This window comes from Penicillium bovifimosum (assembly GCF_028826915.1).
Source record: "Penicillium bovifimosum strain IBT 22155 chromosome Unknown utg000008l_segment0_segment0, whole genome shotgun sequence".
NCBI lineage: Eukaryota > Fungi > Ascomycota > Eurotiomycetes > Eurotiales > Aspergillaceae > Penicillium > Penicillium bovifimosum.
Window position 1 is genome coordinate 180,938 of NW_026622717.1, and position 20,824 is coordinate 201,761.

General features: G+C 52.2%; 7 protein-coding genes across 7 annotated transcripts; 6 read left to right on the forward strand and 1 right to left on the reverse strand.

The window, feature by feature from the left end:
- Nucleotides 1-353: 353 nt before the first annotated feature.
- ptcG (type 2C protein phosphatase PTC1) lies at nucleotides 354-2,120 on the forward strand (the record flags this gene model as incomplete). The annotated part of the gene is made up of 2 exons (XM_056670475.1): nucleotides 354-1,601; nucleotides 1,653-2,120. 2 exons carry the CDS (start codon nucleotides 354-356, stop codon nucleotides 2,118-2,120), a joined length of 1,716 nt encoding a protein of 571 aa, XP_056516848.1.
- Nucleotides 2,121-3,008: 888 nt separating this feature from the next.
- On the reverse strand, nucleotides 3,009-4,135 carry N7515_009733 (mitochondrial 54S ribosomal protein mL67; the record flags this gene model as incomplete). The annotated part of the gene is made up of 2 exons (XM_056670476.1): nucleotides 3,009-3,749; nucleotides 3,866-4,135. 2 exons carry the CDS (start codon nucleotides 4,133-4,135, stop codon nucleotides 3,009-3,011), a joined length of 1,011 nt encoding a protein of 336 aa, XP_056516849.1.
- Nucleotides 4,136-4,405: 270 nt separating this feature from the next.
- N7515_009734 (putative UV radiation resistance protein (UVRAG)) lies at nucleotides 4,406-6,290 on the forward strand (the record flags this gene model as incomplete). Its single annotated transcript, XM_056670477.1, has 2 exons — nucleotides 4,406-4,501; nucleotides 4,551-6,290. The coding sequence occupies 2 exons, from the start codon at nucleotides 4,406-4,408 to the stop codon at nucleotides 6,288-6,290; spliced, it is 1,836 nt and encodes a 611-aa protein (XP_056516850.1).
- Nucleotides 6,291-6,876: 586 nt separating this feature from the next.
- On the forward strand, nucleotides 6,877-10,144 carry N7515_009735 (Zn(II)2Cys6 transcription factor domain-containing protein; the record flags this gene model as incomplete). Its single annotated transcript, XM_056670478.1, has 5 exons — nucleotides 6,877-6,988; nucleotides 7,039-8,853; nucleotides 8,904-8,951; nucleotides 9,007-9,317; nucleotides 9,371-10,144. The coding sequence occupies 5 exons, from the start codon at nucleotides 6,877-6,879 to the stop codon at nucleotides 10,142-10,144; spliced, it is 3,060 nt and encodes a 1,019-aa protein (XP_056516851.1).
- Nucleotides 10,145-12,119: 1,975 nt separating this feature from the next.
- On the forward strand, nucleotides 12,120-13,431 carry N7515_009736 (pepsin-like aspartic protease; the record flags this gene model as incomplete). The annotated part of the gene is made up of 3 exons (XM_056670479.1): nucleotides 12,120-12,442; nucleotides 12,494-13,020; nucleotides 13,094-13,431. 3 exons carry the CDS (start codon nucleotides 12,120-12,122, stop codon nucleotides 13,429-13,431), a joined length of 1,188 nt encoding a protein of 395 aa, XP_056516852.1.
- A 678-nt stretch (nucleotides 13,432-14,109) lies between these two features.
- Nucleotides 14,110-16,522, forward strand: N7515_009737 (PalH/RIM21 family protein; the record flags this gene model as incomplete). The annotated part of the gene is made up of 2 exons (XM_056670480.1): nucleotides 14,110-14,218; nucleotides 14,334-16,522. 2 exons carry the CDS (start codon nucleotides 14,110-14,112, stop codon nucleotides 16,520-16,522), a joined length of 2,298 nt encoding a protein of 765 aa, XP_056516853.1.
- A 441-nt stretch (nucleotides 16,523-16,963) lies between these two features.
- On the forward strand, nucleotides 16,964-19,171 carry N7515_009738 (uncharacterized protein; the record flags this gene model as incomplete). Its single annotated transcript, XM_056670481.1, has 2 exons — nucleotides 16,964-17,071; nucleotides 17,123-19,171. The coding sequence occupies 2 exons, from the start codon at nucleotides 16,964-16,966 to the stop codon at nucleotides 19,169-19,171; spliced, it is 2,157 nt and encodes a 718-aa protein (XP_056516854.1).
- Between the last annotated feature and the right edge of the window lie 1,653 nt (nucleotides 19,172-20,824).

The following is a 20,824-nucleotide window of genomic DNA, read 5'->3' on the forward strand; positions in this document are numbered from 1 at the left end:
TGATTTCTACTACTATGCGCAGCCACCCCGGGCCCTCTCAATTGACAAACGCCTGTGTCGCTGCCTAAACTAGCATCGTCTCGTCCTTGCTCTTACTTCTCCGTCACTCCAGGCAATCATCAGCAAAGATACTCGCTAATTCATTCAGCACCTTACAGCTCAATTCCTCCCACTTCCGCCTCGACCGACCGATCCTACGTCAGTCTCGCAGCGCCCCCCATCCGTGTTCGCCCCGCCCCGCCCAACACCAACCACACCCGTGAGATTCAACAATTCCTTGCGAAAGGAATACAATCAAGCTGGCAGGAAATAAGCGCCGCAGTTTTTCTTCGCAGGGTGGGTTACTGAACAGAATGTTCAGTGGCTCCTCAAGTCCACCTAAAGACAGAGCAGACAGTCTTCCGGAGACCAATCTCGACACCGACGCCGTGGATATTCAGACCGATACAACAGGCACCAGCCCGCGTGCAACGAGATTCTCTCCGCCTGGCTCTGGTTTCTTCCGCCGACAAGGTGACGAACCGGCCGTACCTGGTGAGAAAAAGCGCAGAAGCAGCACCGTTACCAAAGCGGCGAACTTCTTCAGTAACGCTAAAAGCTCGCTGATCTCCACCGCACGCGAGAGCTCTGCCTTCAGCACTAGCCCCACGATCAACGAAAGTCCGCTGCAGAAGCTCGGAAAGATGGATCCAGCTCTCAGCGTCCCCCAAGGGTCGTTCAATAACTCTGCTGGAGAGTCAGCACCCACTGCTCGGTCATCCTTCCGCGTCGGTGTCACGGAAGACCGAAATCGGAAATGTCGCAGGACAATGGAGGATACGCATGCCTACCTCTACAACTTTCTGGGGACGCCCACCCCAGCTGCAACATACCAAAATGGTGGTAGTTTACCCACGGCGGGCGCGTCGCGGTCATCAGAGGAGTCATCCAGTGTTGTAGAAACAGACAACGGCTATTTCGCAATCTTTGATGGACATGCGGGAACCTTTGCCGCAGACTGGTGTGGAAAGAAGCTGCATCTGATTCTCGAGGAGGTCATGCGCAAAAGCCCCAACACCCCGGTCCCAGAACTACTCGATCAGACTTTCACCAGCGTCGACCAACAACTGGAGAAATTGCCTGTCAAGAACTCTGGGTGTACGGCTGTCACTGCTGTTCTTAGGTGGGAAGATCGTGTGCCTAGCTCACAGTCGGCTACCGGGTCTTCTGCTCTTGCCCCGGCGACTGCCGCGGCGATGAAAGGCGACACAAATTCCGAGAATACGGATACACCGACCCAAGCTAGTTCGAAATTGCAGGATAAAGCTATCCGGCAACGGGTTTTGTACACAGCCAACGTTGGTGATGCGCGCATTGTATTATGTCGCAATGGGAAAGCGCTTCGGTTATCATACGACCATAAGGGTAGCGACGAGAACGAAGGGAGAAGAGTCACCAATGCCGGTGGGCTCATCCTGAACAACCGCGTCAACGGTGTTCTGGCTGTCACCCGTGCCCTGGGTGATGCATATCTGAAAGACCTTGTCACCGGGCATCCTTACACAACGGAGACTGTTATCCAGCCCGATGCCGATGAGTTCATCATCTTGGCTTGCGATGGGGTAAGTGATCGTCACTGACTTTGAAAGACATAAGCTAATCATATTTCGTAGCTCTGGGACGTGTGCTCTGATCAGGAAGCCGTTGATCTAATCCGGAATGTGGATGATGCACAACACGCCTCGAAGATTCTTGTTGACCATGCGCTCGCACGGTTCAGCACGGACAACCTGTCTTGCATGGTGATCAAACTCGACTCCGACCGTCTGAGGGATGTTGTCAACAACAACACAGAATTGATAGGTGTGGACGGGGACCCGCTTACAAAGGTGTCCGAGGGCATGAGTGAGGCCGATAAGATCGTCGAGAACGCACGGTCTGGCATTGTCTCTTCCGGTCTTGCCGATGATCCAGCAGCGGCAGAGAAAGCTGCCGAAGACACCCTTCAGCGGATGGCCAACAAGAACAATCAACAAGAACCTGGGCCTGAGATGTCAGTTCACGAGAGTAACGACCTTCCCTCTGTGGATATCCTGAGTCCGAACCGGAGTCCTGAAAATCCTTCAGGCTCGACTCAGTGATTTGATGACTTTTACACGCCGAAGCACACCAAGCAGCGCAAACGACTTGATAGAATGTGCCCATCTCTTTCTTTTGGTCTACTGTCTACTATCTACCTCTTTTATGCCTTTTGAGACCATTGTACCCTACCTGGATTAGGGCCGGGAGTTTCCTTTTTGTGTGTTCCTTTCTTTCTGACACTGCACATTTGGCGTCAATGGGCCACTCTGGCTGCCCGTTGTCCCCTTTTCAAGTCAAAGTTTTGTTTTTGTCAGACGTCAGACCTGGCTGTCTTGATGTCTTGTTCTAAGCATAAGTCTTTGCATCACTAGGATATGCCTGAATATGGACCCTATGAAAGTTAGGCTTTGTTATTTCAATGACTGCTTGATCAACATAGAAACTTGGGCCGTGGTACAATCCCTTCTTTTGTAGGAATTTCGGATGTACGTAGACTCGTAGACTGGGATCCATTGCAGTGCACATGGTTCGCTTGGTGGATTCAATAGTGCCTCTGCTTTGCCATGAATGAAACCGATGTCTACAGTATCGACGAGTCAACCCTTGAACTCACGCTACATGCCTCCTAGTTAGTACCTGCTAGTTCACCTTTGCGTGTGAAACAAAGGTTGCTGAAAAGACATAAGATAGCTGCGCCTACAGTAGATGCAAGACAAATTACCATAGAAGAGCTGGAGGCCACTTTGTTGCAACCGTAAACTTCCATCTGATATATCTAAAAGTACAATTTATGAATGCTATGATAGCTAGACAGAACACGAGTGAGAAAATACAAAGAAATTACCACCCATCAGGCCAAAGCCAGAGGGAAGGATACACCCAATCCCCTTGCCCAGCTCTGGATAGACAGGCAGATAGACAAGAGAGAAGAATCCCACGCCGCACGTCTACGTCCGTGCCGGGGTCACCTCCTCAAACGTTCCATCGGCGATGACATCCTCACCAGCAACAAGCTCCTCCTGACCAACAATGTGGTTGCGAGTCCAGCGCAGTTGCCCGTGTTCAACATGTTTGGGCCAGTACTTCGCATACTGCGCATCGTAAGGCTCCTGCCACAAGATCTTAACACTCTGTTCCCGTGGTGCGACATGATCAGCAGTAATCTCAGCATCGAGCTGCTCTCCCAACGCCGCAACCTCCGCGGCACGAGCCTGAGACCGCTCAGCCTCCTCCTCGGCAGCCGAACGCCTGCGCCTGCGGGCCTTGACGGTCTTGTACCCGGACTTGGTGCTCTCGGGGAAGCCGGCGATGATGTGATCTCTGTGCTTTTGCAGGACGAAAGCAACGTCGGCAATCGAGGTGGCCTTTTGGTTCATGAGGGCGTATGCACGCTCTTTCTTCATCATGATCTGGCCCACTCGGCCCATGTTCTCCTTATCCCATTGCTTCTGGTCCCTTAGGTCTTTCGGCCGCTTCGAGTCAAGATATTCTTTTGTCACGGTGATCATTTCCTTGGGCGGGGAGAGTTGGCGCAGCAGCGCGAATTGCCGCAGGTGGTTGTACACGTTCAGGCCGACTTGCGCTTCGTTGAAGTGCACGGAGAAGTAGGGAACCCACATATCCTTGCGGACAGTGGCCGGAATGGTCTTCTTGCCGTGGTTGACGCATTGCTTGAGGAGGTTGGTTTTCTAATGGTTTCGAGAAGTTAGAAAAATTGTGATCTTTTTACGAAGACACGACCTGCGGCCGGAGACACTCTGGTCTGGTACTGGACTCCCCACCGATAGGGAAACAGCAAACTCACCTCCAAGTAACGAGTCAATGAGTAGACGACCTGTTTCGTGCGGATATTGTGGTACACGAAGATGTTCTTGCCATGGGCGATCGAGTTCAAGGCCTTCTGTAAGCGCCGACCTTCCTTCTCCTGTTGATCTCTGTATGCGTTTGAGCCCACTACACGGATCTTTCCTTGAATTGGCACTTTCGGATCGATCGGTGGCCGGCGGATGAATTTCGTGGCCGCAAGTGCTGTTGAATCCAGCACTTTCTGGAACGCTGTTACGTTGGAGGCCATTTCGGCCGTACCGGAGGCTGCGTTCAGTCGATCTGAAAAGAAGTAGCGCAGAGAGAGGTGCGGCCTTATTGCATTGGTGGGAGAGGCGCGGACGGTGTTGATTGAGAGAGACGGGAGGTCGATTTTTTGACGGGGAAGACTGAGGTCTTGGCGCTTGTCTCTCCGCATCACCTCTTATCGGCTTCACCCTCTCAACTCAATTGGAATGTGATTGTGTTTATTTTCTTTTTTCTCGATTATGTACAATCGGATTTATTTGCGAATCCCCATATGATCACCGCGCTGCCCCGCGGCGCTGGCGTTATGGATAAGGACACGGAGCAAGATACATGTACTCGTCGAGAGCGGCCGTGGCTCTACGCTTGGGTATGGAACATGAAAGGGAATGCGGTAACTCATACTGACAAGCTATCAGAATCGCAGGCTTCGACATCTTCAGGGGATCTCTGTTCGCAACTTGGTTGTGACGCCGCCTCCGACCCGGGCTCGTGGCAAGACCATTGATGACGACGATATTCCGAATACATTGAGAACGAGCTCGAAGATCTTATCGCAGACCGAGAACCGTCCGTTGCACTCATCCCGATCCTTCACCGACCTTAAGTCGCATACGAGTCAGCATGAGAATGCAAAGGAGCCCGCTGTGCGCTCGGCGCGTCGCAGAAGTACCCTGTTCTGGAACGACCCCAATCCACGGACTCGACAGGTCAAACTAGAGGATATCACCAACAGCCGGATGGTGGATTCGTTCTTCTCACTTCACGGCGAGGGTCTCGGCGAACCGATCTACGTCAGTGAAACGGTCGACCGTGCAAACAATCCTAGTTTCCGATCTTTCGACTTGAATCTATGTGGCCCGTATATCTCTCGAATGGACGAATTGACTCTCAAAATCTGGACCAAGACTGGGGATATGTCGGAGTTCATTTTACTAGTCGAATTGCAGGTGCACCTGCGATCTCTACAGTTCCTGGGAAAGACATTAGAGAGCTTCCACCAACCACTTCCTGCGAACTCGATTCTCTTTCACTTCCCAGACGGTGTATATTCCAACCTCACGGACCTTCCGCCGGTCGGAACACCACTCCACACTGCAGGGCAGAAGGCCACTGCTGATGGTACTATGCTTTCCTCCTCATCTTATGACGCTTTGATGAAACTGGCCAATCTGGACGAATGTGTACAGGATGCGTTGGCGACCAGGGAGAAACTAGAAGCCCAGATTAGCTCAATCCTCCAGCAAAATGAGCGCTCACTGAAAGTCGTAAGTGAAGCAGCTGCAGCCCAGGAAAAGCTTGCTCTTACCAGGCAGTACGTTGCCATGGAGCGCAAACGAGTCCGCACTGCAGTCAAGCGCAAAAACGAACTCATTGCCAGCATCAGAGCCCGGAAAGAAGCCATGGAGAAAGGCAGTAGTTCCCAGGAAAAGATCCGCAGCCATCTTCCTGAGGCCCAGGAGAGGTTGATCTCCAGCGAGCAATTGCTTGCCCAAAATGAGGAGGACACCAAGGGCCAGCTCCGACGTATTGCCGAAGACCTTCTCACCATCTACCCTATTGAACCCATCCCCGACAAGCCTCTGGCATTCACCATCGCTGGGCTAGCTCTCCCAAACTCGACTTTCGAAGATATCGACCGTGAGGTGGTCGCCGCGGCATTGGGCCACACAGCTCACTTGGTGTACCTCCTCTCCTTCTATCTCTCGGTGCCTCTCCCATACCCCATCAACGCGAACGGATCGACCTCGTTCATCCAAGACCCCATCTCCGCAAACCTTCCACAGCGCACATATCCTCTCTATCCGGTGAGCGTGCAGTACCGATTTGAGTATGGGGTCTTTCTTCTCAACAAGGATATTGAATACATCCTTATCAAATACGGACTGCGTGTCTTGGATATCCGACACACTCTTCCCAACCTTAAATATCTCCTTTACGTTCTGACTTCTGGTGATTCGGCGATCCCAGCCCGCAAAGCTGGTGGAGTGCAAGCTTTTCTTGCTGGGCGATCGACTTCTAACGAGTCTCTACGCGGGAGCGTGGACAGTGGTGCATCTGGTGAGTTAGTACAGCCGCGCAAAGCTTGGGAATCTGTTTCCAAGATGAATGGCAGCTTGGTTTCAAGGACGAAACAGTCTCTATCGACTGCAATGTGATCCTCTGGTGATTTTGACTTGGGTTGGGCCTGTTTAAGGTGGACATTAGCTTGGACTGGGGTGCGAAGGGGACTGGACTGGGGACTGGGGACTGGGGACTGGGCCTGGGCCTAGAGCTAGTTTCACATTTCCCCTCTCGGCCTTTGACCGAAGCATTGTGTGTACATGTACATGAACAATGGACTTGGAGATTTCCTCTCAAGTTCGATAATTCCAATCTAATGAGAAATGCAGTAAAGTCCCAAGAATGTGAAGTGATATGCTGCCAGCTGCCTATCCCTTGATTCTTCAATGTCTTACCCCGCAGAGTTCTCATTATACAATCGAAACTACGCTGGTCCAGTGACTACACAAAACTACGCAAAGAACGAAAAAAACCAAGAAAATACTCAAAATAGCTTGGAATTGATAATTACCGAGGAAAAAAAAGTAATCCTAAACACCTGTTACACCTCAGGGTCTCTCGTCTATTTCTGTCTGTCTTTGTTCTGATCATTCCTCTCTGTACCCCACCGCCTTTCTACGCTTATCTCGCTTTCCATCGCTTTGTGTCGGCGACTTCCCCATCTTTTGTGTTATCCACAACATGGGGGACAATAATGGCGCTTACAGCAAGGCGGAGTCTGATGCACATCACCGCCGAGGGTACCAGGCTTGTGATCCGTGTCGCAAACGCAAGGTAAAGTGCGACCTAGGAAGTATGCCTTTCAATCTACTCGGGAACCTGAATGCGACTGACAAATTGCAGGTGTCGACAATCCACGTCCCCCACCGTGTGTTCGATGCCGTCGCGAAAGTAAACGATGTGAATTTTCAGCAACTCGGCGCAAGCGCAAGACCTCCGACATTGCAGGAGATGAAGCGGAGGCAGCGGCGATCCTGCATCGCGACAAGCGAATGATGGTAGGGGAGGTAGCCAAGAATAAAAGCCCAGTGGAGGTCGAGGCCCCCCCATTTGCATCTGATCCCTCCCAATTTGATCCCGAATCCGTGCGTGTCAAACAGAGGTGGTCTGAGGCACCGTCGGCAACGCCAGCCCCGCGGTACACGCCCAGTGCCCCAATATCACGGGCTCCCCCGTACTCCGTTGAGCGCACCGTGCCGCCTAGCTATGGAGGACCCCCGATGATGAATCGCACGGCGGTGGAGCTGCTATCACCTGCAATCACTAATACCCACGAGGCTTTGCATCTACTTTCTGAAGCAGCGGGCAGGACAGAGGACCTCAACCGTCAAAGTCTCGAGAATCGGTTCGCCGCAAAGCAATCTGTCTCCTCGTATAACTCGGGACCTTCACCTCTCGCGCAAGGCAACTCGCCACGGAGCATGGGTGGATCCTTTGTGCGAACTCCTCGATCAGGAGTGTCCATGGGCGGCTCGACATATTTCCCGGCTGGTGTCTCGGGGTCGGTAGATCCCCAGTCAGCGGATGCTGTCCCACAAAGGGAAAGCCCGGTCAATAATACTCCCCATGACCCGGGGTATCTCGATGCAATCCGAGCTTGGTCGCGATTGCGATTCGTTCGTGCCGGTTGGCTAACGGTGGAGGAGGGAATGGACTATGTGGCATATTACTATGAGAACCTCGCACCGATGAGCCCTGTTGTGATCCCTGACTTCTCCCTTCCCTCTACGCACCGCACATTGCTCACGGATGAACCGGTGCTGGCGGTCACTATCCTCACCATCGCATCCAGACATTTGAAACCCAAGGGCGATGGTGCTAATACACGGGCATTCTACATCCATGATCGACTCTGGGCTTACCTCCGCGGCATGATTGAACGTCTATTTTGGGGCCAAGAGAAGTTCGATCCTGGGACATCAGGCATTGGGCGACCTCGGTCGCTTGACCTGAGCTCCCCTTCAACATCAGGTAAAGGTGGTGTGAAGGGACAGTTGAGGTCGTTGGGTACCGTGGAAGCTATGTTACTTCTCACAGAGTGGCATCCCCGAAACCTACACTTCCCGCCGGGCGACGATGAGAATTCTCTTCTAGACATCGATCCCCAGACACATAGTCGGGCCGATAACCCCTTGGGTCACGACGGTGAACACACCGGCAGCAAAGGGTCAGAGGGAAGGGTTGCATTCCAAAAATGGCTGGAACCAGCCTGGCGGTCAGATCGAATGTCGTGGATGCTCCTGAGCACAGCGCAAGCTCTGGCGTTTGAACTTGGCGTCTTCGACCCTAAAGAAGACGCCAAGACGGCCAATGAACCGCTGTCTGAGCAAACTCGGAAGCGCCGATTACGGCGTTTAATCCTCGTGTTTATCACGCATAGCAGTGGTCGTTTAGGCATTCCTTCTATGCTTCCATTGCCTCAATGGGGACAGGATATCACACCGACGCTTGCTGATGCAAAGGATGCCGATGCCAATCTCGATCGGATGCAAGACTGCTGGATCAGTATCTCGAAGATTGTGTATCAAGCCAACCATCTCTTGTTTGCTTCCAGTGACCAAACTATGGAGTTGATTAGGACCGGGAGGTATCGTGAGCAGATCGACCGATTCCAGCCGTTTTTACGGGACTTCCAGCAACAGCTGGACAGTGTTGATCGTAAGTCATTCCGCTGTGAGTCAGTAATGCACAAAGCTAACAGCGAGAAGTTTCACCGGCCATGCGGAGCGTTTTACTTATTGAGCTCGAGTATACCCGTAAGTTGGCCCCATTGCCCGACTTCTTGAAGAATGTGACCTAATGTATGAATAGGTCTCTATATCAATTCTCTCGCCTTACAAGCCGTCGTCGATCGATGGACGACCATGTCCAACGAGTCTGCCCAAAGTAACAATCCGATACAGAATGGACAGTCAGGATCGGGGCCGTCTCATAGCAACAGCTGGTTCCAAACGTTGAATGAGCTCTACCGTGTCAATGAGCCTTATATCCAGGAAGTCGTCGATTCCTCACGCAAAATCCTGCAGACAGTTTTAGACGGCCTTGTTCCCGGAGGCCGCCTCAGGCACGCCCCCATTCGAACCTTCTTCCGAATTCTGTCTGGCATGATCTTCATTTTGAAGGTATGGTTTCTTTACGCCAAAGCCGGCAAGCATCATATTAATTTCGTCTCTAGACTTTCACACTAGGTGCTCGGGAAGACGACGTGCGTGTCTCGCTCGATCTGCAGGACCGTACAGTGGAGGCATTGCGCCTTTACGTCGTGGATGACGTGCATATCAGTAACACGGTTGCCCGACTTCTGGAGCTTCTCACAAGCAGTATCCGCACGCGCTTCCTACGCTTCGCACCCCCTGACCGTGGTCCCGATGGAGAGGGACATGAGCGCACATCGGTTTCCGGCTCCCGACCTCACTCTCCATCGCGCGAGAACACCGCACCTCGTCGTGACGGCCCGCATACCCCCTGGTCCGCTAGTCAAGGTCATGATACAACGTCGGGCGGATCGGGCCTAGGATATGTGGATACCCATGGGTCCCACTCGATTGGGTCGTCGCATGATCCGCTGGCGAGCATCCCTGCGCAGCCGATCAATTCGTCGAACCTCAACGTATCCTTCATGCCGCCTCCACCATCTGTGTATCACAACTACTATGACTCAAACGCGACATTCCCTACCAGTGATATGGACAGGTCATCGCCAAGTCACGTACCCTCCTCGCAAGCTATGGGCGACAGCCATCACTCCACCGCGCTTCCGGATTGGTTTGCGTTGCCCCTCGATCAATTCTTCAATAGCTCTACTGGCGCCGTTGACCAGGGTCTGGGTGGAACTGGTCCCATGCTTGGCGAGTTCGATATGCTTGAAGTGCTTCTCAATGAGGGCTACGATGGTAATCCTAACGGTGAAGGTGACAACGTGGGTGGGCTGTCATCCCAGTACCTATGACGAAAATAATGATGACTATGAGTGTCCTTTGTCCTTCGGTTCTTTTCTTTTGGCGTTGGGCTTTTCTCGGGAGCTTTTGACTTATCTAATTACCCTGCAAAGGTTGTGATACTCAAAATTATATACCCCTGCGTGATCCGCGCGGCGTTTTTAATCCTTTCTTTGGCTTTACCTTACTGTATGATCAAGGGACTGCCTTTCATTTTGTTTTGTTAATTTGACTGAAACCACCCCACACATCCGTGATTTCAGCCTATATGGTAGTTGCAACGCTGGATTATCTCGTAATATTGGAATACATGCATGCCAACGGTCTCCGTCGGTCGAATATACGCGATTGCGGGGGTGCAGAAACAATTTGTACGACTTGGCTTTCACATGAAGATTTCCCTAAAAATGCTTGGTCTACGGCTGCGTCGTCGAAGCTTTCGGGTGGCTTTCTCTTGTGTACTGTGCACAAGGGGGAAGATGCATGAAGTTCTGCAGACGATGTGAGGTGGCTCAAGCCTGGGATTTGAATGTTCGTGGAATATAGTAGAGATCCCTGCCCGTCTTATTCGGAGAATTTGTCAGGTATATACTAGTGCGTACTGCGTAGTTGTCGACAAGTTCCTAGTCATGCTGGATTACTTTGAGGAGTATCAAGCAACCACGTGAGTGTCCATCTACCGTAGTGATCATCTCTACAAACCACCAGCAGCACCTGGATATTCCTCAAATGGGATCCTTTTCCCGAGATCCCAATGCTTGGCATGCCTGATAATCCTTGCCAACTGAGTTCTACTATCCTGTCGATCTCTAGATCAAACGATCACCGTCAGCCCGCCAGTTAGTCATTCGACAACTTCGGTGCGGCGGTGCCTGCAATGCCTTTGATGAAGCAGATAAGAGCCGCTATTCGACTGAACCCCGCGAAGGGTCACATTGTCTGTGAACCCAGGATTGATGCAGGGGTCCATAGGGCATAGAGGGACGGTTCCCCGTCGGAGATTATTCCGTTTCAGTTTCATACTATGCACGAAACCGCAAACCCGAAAGACCGATTGGATAATGCTGGTAACCACTCTCATTAGTGTAGAGACAAGATTTAGCCCGAAAGCATCACCTACAGGTTATTTCCTCCAATGAGCCCTCCAGTTTCAAAAATCAATGGAGCGATGTGACCATGTCGGACTTGTCTGAACTCTTGTCGTGCTCTAGAGGAGGTGATTGGCCGACGTGGAGATAACGGGTGATGATCTTCAGGGCTTTTGCTAGTCTCGATATTTCTACACAACCACTTCTCTTGGCGTGACTCGCAACGACGACGGAAGAACAATCAAATGGCACTACTATATCCCGTAACCCGATGGGCCACCTAATCTCTTCTCGCACCAGAATGGCAAGATATGACGATCAACCAGCATTCACCGAATGAGAAGGAGATGCAGTGTCCCAAGACAACGCCTCATTTTTGGCCGGACTTCTCCGTCCTGCGGCTAGAGATAGCTTGTTACAACCAAGCTCCCTGGGCGTTGTCTGGGCATAATGCTTCTGTTGCATTCATGCATCTCCCCGCCCTGGCGCGGTGGCCGCGCTAGTCCTATCACGCCCATTCGACGCCATCTGCGCTCCACGATACCCTGTCGTTATGCTCTTTCGGGTATGCCCCTCCATCGGTTGCTTGGCGGATTCCGTCGCTCTATCCTGGAAGGCCGATGGTGTCCGTGAAGATCACGAACTTTCCCCTCGATCCTTCTATGTTTGACCCTGGATCGTCATGTCTACTACCCAGAAGAGCATTACCACTTCTTGGGATGTCGCGATAGCCAGGCCGAGTTGATGCCGTCTAGTCTCGGACGTCGGAGGATAGCAAGTCTCAGAAAAGGTATAAAGAAGGGTCCTTCGTCCGGCCGTTTGGGGAATCCATCCTCCTCTGCATCGCCTTCAATAGCTCTATTAGAATCATTCGTTGTTCTATAGAACTCTCCTCATCATGGTTGTCCTCAACACAATTACCGCCGCCATCGTTGGCTTCTCAGCCATCGCTTCCGCTGTACCGGTCAAGAGCCCTCGCAAGGGCTTCACTGTGAACCAAGTGTCCAAGCAAGCTTCTCGCACCCGCACCGTCAACTTGCCGGGTGCCTACGCCCATGCTATTGCCAAGTACGGTGGCTCCGTCCCGGAACATGTTCACGCTGCTGCTGCTAGCGGCAGTGCCGTTACCACCCCCGAGGATGGCGACATTGAGTACCTCACCCCGGTCACCATTGGCAAAACCACTCTGAACTTGGACTTCGACACTGGCTCTGCCGACCTGTAAGTCGAAAGATGACATATTGGACGAGAGCAGCAACTGATATTCTGTAGCTGGGTCTTCTCTGATGAGCTTTCCTCCTCGGAGCAGAGTGGCCACGACGTCTACAAGGCCCAGGACGGCAGTGGTTCCAAGATCTCCGGTGCCAGCTGGTCTATCTCATACGGCGATGGCAGCTCTGCCAGCGGTGATGTTTACAAGGACACTGTCACCGTTGGTGGAGTCAAGGCCACTGACCAGGCCGTTGAAGCCGCCAGCAAGATCAGCTCGCAGTTCGTGCAGGACAGGAACAACGATGGCCTGCTGGGTCTGGCTTTCAGCTCCATCAACACTGTCAGCCCTAAGCCGCAGACTACCTTCTTCGACACCGTCAAGGACCAGCTTGACGAGCCTTTGTTCGCCGTGACTCTCAAGCACGCCGCCCCTGGCACCTACGACTTTGGATACATCGACAAGTCCAAGTACTCTGGCGACCTTATCTATACTGATGTTGACAGCTCCCAGGGCTTCTGGACCTTCACTGCCGATAGCTACAAGATTGGCTCCGGCTCTAAGGGCGATTCTATCACCGGTATTGCTGGTAAGTTATATCTTTCTCTTCCCCTCCCTGCCATTCATGTTTTCGATCAGGATGACTGACTTCTTTGAAATAGATACTGGAACCACCCTCCTCCTGGTTGACGACGAGGTTGTCTCCGCCTACTACAAGGAGGTTTCCGGCGCCAAGAACGACAACTCCGTCGGTGGTTACACTTTCGACTGCGATGCCGACCTCCCTGACTTCACTGTGACCATTGAGGGCTACGATGCCGTTGTCCCCGGTGAGCACATCAACTACGCCCCCATCACCGATGGCAGTTCCACCTGCTACGGTGGTATCCAGAGCAACTCTGGCATTGGCTTCTCCATCTTCGGTGATATCTTCCTCAAGAGCCAGTACGTCGTTTTTGACGACCAAGGACCTCGCCTTGGCTTCGCCGCCCAGGCATAAATCTCTTGATGAGATGGCTTCATGGGAGTCAGGAACTCGCCATGAGTGTTGTACAGACAGTGAAGCGACAGAGATGTGATACATCATGTATGCTAGATTTGGATCTGCGAGTCAATAAGCGAGCATGTGAATATTGGCTCTCGCCTGGCATTGACTCAGCTGAATTTATATAACAATATCTAAAGAGTGGTATGGACATAACATGTGAAACAATAAGATGAAGAATGTACTCCGTAGAGCCTCCGAGATAACACCGAACCAGCTAAAATAGTGCGGCCACTAGCGTCACCGGATTGCGGAGGAACCTTCTGCCAAGCCTGGAAGCGGATCATCTTTGAGTCCAGATTCCCTGATCCATTCTCCTTATTGAACCTTTTCCCCTCCACCCCCTTAAGTCCATGATCTTCATATTTGGTGGGACAGAAAGAACGAAAGAATCACCTCTTGTGGCCCCCTCGACTCACACCGCTGTCGCTATTCAATTCCCGCCTCCCAACTTTAATCAACTCAGCTCCCCCGACACTTCGGACTCACAACGTCTGTACGCGTGGCAACCGGTCAAGAATGGAAGTTTAATTGGCGAACGGTCTGTGACACAGACGCATCGGTGGAAATCGCGCGTTATATAAACTGTTTCTGAGACGGGTGAATCGGAGGCCCGTCGAACAAGTCCCGATCATGGAAGATGACTTGCGCCTGATTCCCCGACAGATCTGGGCGAATCCAACACCGACAACGACGAAGAAGTATTCACCAGGCTGTACGCCTGTCGTCTTGCCGAGCAATGGTATGTGCATCGGCTTCTTGTCCTGGATTTTCCGTGCTGCGACCTGCAGACGTGGTGTCGGAGAACACTTCCCCTCAGAGCTGTGGCTAATCGCGAGTCGCGCAACCGTTTGTAGGAGTTATATGGCTTAACACCTCATATCCTATTACTCTCACCGAAAACGCCGTCTTCGAACCCCTCTGTACCGGGGCCCCAAGCGACGATGTTCACACCTCCGCCGTCCTCGATACCCGCGATCCTTTCTATTCCTCCATTACTCCCCAGCTATACGCCATCGGTTGTGCGACGGTCGTTAGTTATCTTCTAGTCATTATCCTTCTCATCACACCGCGCACATTCTACGTTGGAGGCCCCGGCGGCGGCGCCAATTTCCTCGGCCGCCATGGTATGATCAGCGGATCATATAGTGGGAACTCGTCGGTTGTCGGAGTGGGCGGACGACCATGGCTGCAGAAAGTGGCTGCGATCTTGGTCGCGATCTCGTTAACTATAGCCACGGTCGATTCCTTCAAGGTGGCTGAGCGACAATACAACTATGGGTATTCGGATGCCGAGGCGCTCTCCGAGGAGGTGATTGATGGGCTAGAAATCCGAATCGTGCGCGTGGTCTCGAGCACGTTTCTGTGGCTTGCGCAGGTTCAGACGTTGATTCGACTATTTCCGCGACACAAAGAAAAGGTCATGATCAAATGGGCTGGGTTCGCGTTGATTGTGCTGGATACGACGTTTAGTATTTTGGAGAATTTCTGGGTCAGGAGTTCTTCAACGCGGCCCAGACTTTATGACGATGCGATTCCTGCTCTGAGCTATCTGTTCGAATTGTCGCTCAATCTGCTTTACGCTGCTTGGGTTATCTTTTACTCCATATCCAAGCACCGATACGCCTTCTTTCACCCCAAGATGCGGAATATCTGCTTGGTCGCTCTTTTGTCATTGTGTGCCATTTTGATACCCGTCGTTTTCTTCGTTATGGATATTGCCAAACCGGAAATTGCTGGCTGGGGTACCTACATTCGATGGGTAGGCTCGGCAGCAGCTAGCGTGGTGGTCTGGGAGTGGGTAGAGCGCATTGAGGCGCTGGAACGTGATGAAACCAAAGATGGAATCTTGGGACGAGAAGTCTTCGACGGAGATGAGATGCTTGAAGTCACGCCGTCCGAGGAAGTTGACTGGCCACGCTATTCATCCCAGGGTCACGATCGAGGTGGCGGCAATGGTACCTCATCCGGATGGGGCGGCGTGATGGGCTTGGCCCATCGTCCTTTACGAGCTCGGGCTGGATTGCCCCGCGGCAATCGACATAGGGGTGCTGGAGCGCCACCGAAGGACCAAGCCGCTACGTCGGCGCCGCTGGGTAACCGGCCCACACCACCGCCCGCGGCAATCACACCGGTCAGCCGTGCTGATACTGCGAGCGCAGCAAGCACGGTGTACAACATCCGGTATCATCCAGTAACTAGCCCAACGCCTCCCGTGGCAATGCCCAATATGGACGAGGAGGAAGAGATGGACGAGGCCAAGGAGTTGGAACAAGGGGACACCGAATTAAATGATACGAACGGCAATTCTCTCAGTGCCCAAAATACCCGAGAGCAGTCACCGCAGATTGTCCAAGCCGACCCCCGATGGCATGCCCTCCTGTATCCATTCAGGAGGCGACGTGCATCTCTACCCAAAGAAGTGGCATCAGCACAGGCCGGAGAAGAACACTCGGAAAACAGACTATCTGCTACGGGCGAAGAGGCCGAGGCCGAGACAAATTCTGCTCGATCTCGAGCGGATCACTTCTTTTCTCTTCATCGCAAGACTCGACTAGGCGCTGGATCGCAAAACCCCGATGGCCCATTACCAATCACCGTTATCCCCGCACGTCGGCGCGGTCAGCACACATGGTCCCCGGAGAACCGATTACTGGAGGAAGCTCGTCCAGCAGGTGAGATCCGACCGATTGAGCCTGCTCCACACCACGAAACGCCTTCTCGCCGTCCCAATCTGCCGGTACGGGTCATTCCGACTCGAGCACAGGCATCTGCTCCATGGACCGAGGCAGACGTCGAGCGAGGGGGCGGCGACTACGTCCTGCACTATGATCCTGAAGCTGCGGCGCTAGTGGTCGACGAGGATGTCGGCCATGTGCACGATGATCGTGTTATGGATTATGACCAGCGAAGTTGGACTGGTACGGCGTACTCAGAAGAACGGAATGATGCGCAATCCGGGGACGAAGAGCAGTCCCCTGTGAGATCCCCGCACGGCGATGCGGAGCAAGGGCCTTCCGATGTACAGCATGGCCGCAATTCCTGATTTGGCCATTTGTGTGCATACATGTGCGGTGTGCGGAACATCGAGGCTGAGCAGGATGATGCTGGGCACGCGAGTCCCTTACAGTGGTGTTCTAGGCAGTTATATTTTTGTCATATTGGATGGAGTCCGGGATGTGATATTTTACTGGAATGGGCGTTGGGAGGAATTTGTTGAACATCTAGAAAGATACCCATTGTCATTGGAATTTATATATTCATTTATCATTGCCCTGTGGTGATTAACTGGTGATCGTGTTAACGTAAAGGCCGAACCTACCGTAAAAGGCCAACCTCCGACTGACCCTCCGAGTGGCTCACGGCCGAGAAGTGGAGACGAAATTTCACTCGGAAGGTTAAGCTTCCGGTGCACTTCAGCACTTCAGCACTTCAGCACTTCTCCATACTCTCCATATCCTATGTGACACTTTAGGGATGTCGCATCATGGCGACCGTCAATCAAAATATGTTCGGAGCGAGCATAACTGAACGACCTGGTGGCGCCCAGTTGATGGCGCTACCGTTGAACCTCATCGCGGAGATCGTCTCACATGTGAGAGCTGCAATCGCGCATTCCACTAATCCGATCTAACCATGACTCCAGGTTCATGATGCGGGGGATCTCGCCCGATTATGTCGAACATGTCGCGTCCTCAACTACATGGCATTGCCGCAGCTATACCGCAACTTGACGCTGACCTCCTACGACAAAATCCGTTATCGCGGCGAACAACCAGAAGGAATCGGGAGCGCCAGTCCTTTCACGATGGGTCTCAACGCTGTTATCACACGGTCCTATGCAACGTTAGTACGATCAATGACACTGCGGGGGGAATGGAAGGAACCGGAGCTTGAGGAATATGCCCGAGTTGGCCGAGTGCCCGATTCTTCAATGTTGCTGAACATTGCCGCCCGCGCCGCCATAGATCGCATGACAAACCTGGAAAGCTTCCATTGGGAACTGAATACCAAGATGCTGGACACAGTGTTTACGGGACTAGTACAGCTGCCGAAGCTTACGTCTTTGACTATCCGGTTTCCCTCGAGTCGTCACCCGCAGCCCACCTTTGTGATACCCGGCATGCCGCACTTGCGATGTCTGAAAATCACCGACATCGACCCGTTATGCTACCCGGATGATATCGCGACGCTTCTCTGGAAAAGTAGAAAACTGCGCGAATTGAAGATGCACTGGTCGCCTCGCATGCGGGATGCGCAGGAGCCCAGTGTCTCTCTGCACGATTACTTCCGTAAGCTTATCTCAAGCAAGCAATCCCTAGCCGTGAAGAAGATGTCATTCCAGAATCTCTATGCATTCCACACAGAGGATTTCAATTTCGCTTTCGATCCGACGACCGTCGAAGACGTCACATTCCTCACCGGTGTCGAGGGATCCAGTTTGGGCAACACCTTTGTCGAGAACAGTTGGCCGACTGTCCCGCCCCGTGCGAAGCTCCGCATGAAATCCGTTCGCATGGATGCAGTATCAAAACGTAACGCCGAGTTCATTGGGAACTTCAATGGGCTCGAGCGCCTATACTTCGTCAATGTCACCGCCGACTCAACTGACCCTCTCAATTCCCCGCGACCCGGAGCAGGCGGCGGATCCGCAGCGCTCACGCCGCCGGGATCTGAACACCAATCGACCGGTGTGCAAAGTGGAACTACAGCCAATTCACCTATCACTGCTACTTCACCGGTTAGCCAGCTCACTGCTACGGCTAGCATGCGAGATATTTACCTCTCACACATTACCACGAACCACGGCGCAACACTGCGCCATCTCCTCCTTCCCTCCAAATGGCCTCTCTCCATCGGCATGGTCGCGCGTCTTGTGCATAGCTGTCCGAATCTGGAGCAGCTGGCGCTAGCCACAGAGTTCGCCAGCATGGATTCTCTGGGCCTGCTTATACCCTTCCTTCGAAAATTGAAAGCCCTTCGTCTTCTCATACCCCCGTCGACCGTTACCCCATCGACCGGACAGTCCCAGCCCGGTCCAACAAACACTGCTGTCAGGACATCCCATCCCGCCCAAGGAAAGCCCGCGTCCGAGAGCAGTAAAATAGTCGAATCGACTCTTGCGAATGCCAAAACCCTCGCGGAAATAGTAGAACTCGACGACGCCATCCTGTCCGAAATGATAAGCTACGAACTCGCCGACAAGAATGTCTACGGCAACGTGAAAATAATGGGCATGGGTTGGAAGGCCTGGGAACTCAGAGACTTCTACAAAGCACCCCTTCCTTCCGAGCCCAACGGAGTCTCCCAATCACCGATTAATGGCGACACCGAGCCCGCAGAGACTGCTAGCGACAGCCCAGCTCATCTGCAAGGGCCCAATGGCTCCCCTGCTACCAAACTACCACATACCTCAATCTGGTCATATCCCTCACCGGCTCCTAGACCCGGTCTGCCGCTATCATCATTAGGAAAAAGAACACGCGAAGACGATACAGATAGTCCAAGACGAACTCCCGGCTTCGGCGATAGACGTGAGGAGAACGAGGATGATTCACACCGGGATCCGGCTCTGGGCTGTGGTCCTCACCATATGACGAATGACGGCCGGGTGTGGCGGCGGCGTATGCGGAGGGTTGGTTGGGAGGCTTTGAAGCATTGGGAGATTTGGGGGTTGGATGCACAGGAGATTTGAGGTTTCTTCTTTTTTTAACATTCATTCTAGGAGTTTATAGCATACGAATGTTTTGGAGTTGGTGGTCCTGACTCCTGGTGTCTGGAGTATGGGATTGGTCTGGTTTGGTTTAGAGTCGAGATTGGTATCTGGACTTTGGCGTTGGATATCCATAGATACTTGGAGGATTTCTCTCTTCTCTTAAATTACAGATTTACATATTGACAGGATAATGTCTGACAAGTCTTGGCTTTCCCTTTCCGTTTTAGTGCTCACCCCAAGCCGCTTTTTGCTCACTGAGTAAAACTGAGCACACCCCTGAGTATTATATAAGCATTGTTTTCGCTCACTGAGCATCACCTGACCCTTATGTAAGCCAGATGAACCGTCACTGAGCAATCCGATCCCACTCACTCACTGAGCGTGATCTGAGCGCTCTGATTTGCTTACTGAGCACCCCGATCCCACTCACTGAGCGTGACCTGACCGCTCTGTCTTGCTCACTGAGCGCGACCTAAGCGAAGCGGAAGAACTAAGTCAGCAGCTCTCCTCAATAAAATGCACCGCGCTAGCCTCATCCAATGCACTTTTTGCCGCTTGCTCCTAGGAATACGACTTCAATTATAGCGACCTGAACATTTGCAAAACTATTCTAGACGTATAGGCCATGTCTACTAGATGGTCTAGCCTCCCATAATGGCATTCGCGACCCCTCATTTGCCCGATATATTCTAACTACTACAAATAAAACACCTCAGAAGCCTGGCAGGTATTCCTAGGAGCTTCCAGAACCTTTGTGCCGCCACAATGTGATTGGTGAGACAGGATAGATCCTAGGAGCTCAAGTGCTGGTACCCATTCGCGAGAACTGGTGCCGCTACTGCTGAGAGTCAAAGTATATAAAGAAACACCGATCCCTCCTCAAGGCCTCATAAAATCTGCTCATAAATTTAGCAACTTCAGTGATTCAGGTCTGTCTCTTTTCAACCCCTCAGCCAGAGTAAAAGCCTAACTATTATGCAGATAGTCTGATGCCGCAAAGAAAACCGACAACCTGATCGATACCCAATATTTCACAACCGATGAGAATTGCGATGCCGTTTCATGCGTATGCCCGAGCTCTGAGTTCGTTATATATGGTCGAGAGCCAAACGGGGAGATGTACGTGATGCACATTCTTCTCAATCTTGCTAGACATCGACATAGACCAATGGCAGCGAGACAACTGAACCTTTCACAAAATTGGCCTAAACTGCTACTTGTTTAGATGAAATTCATACGTCACAATACTACTACTTCGGAAACTGGGAAGGTCCCAAGTAGAGTACTACACCTGGAAGAGAAAGTTTGAAGATGCCATGAATACGCACAAAAATGAGCCCTCGCTTCTTCCGTTTCTAATGAGTAAGTGTCTGATCTGACTATCGGCCATGCTACGATAATCAGCCTCGCTTGCCGGTCTTCAGTCTGTATCATTCCACTCTGACTTATAGGCATCTTCTTGACTCTGGCCCTTACGCCCTTACTCGTCCGACCATGCTTCTTCCGGCAGTAGGACTTAAAAGCTTTCAGTCGAGTCATGATATTTGAGAGAACTAATCTATCGGAGCGGAGACGCGCATCCAGCAAAGCCAACATCAACTGTATAGCTTTCTACACTCAATGCGTATGCGT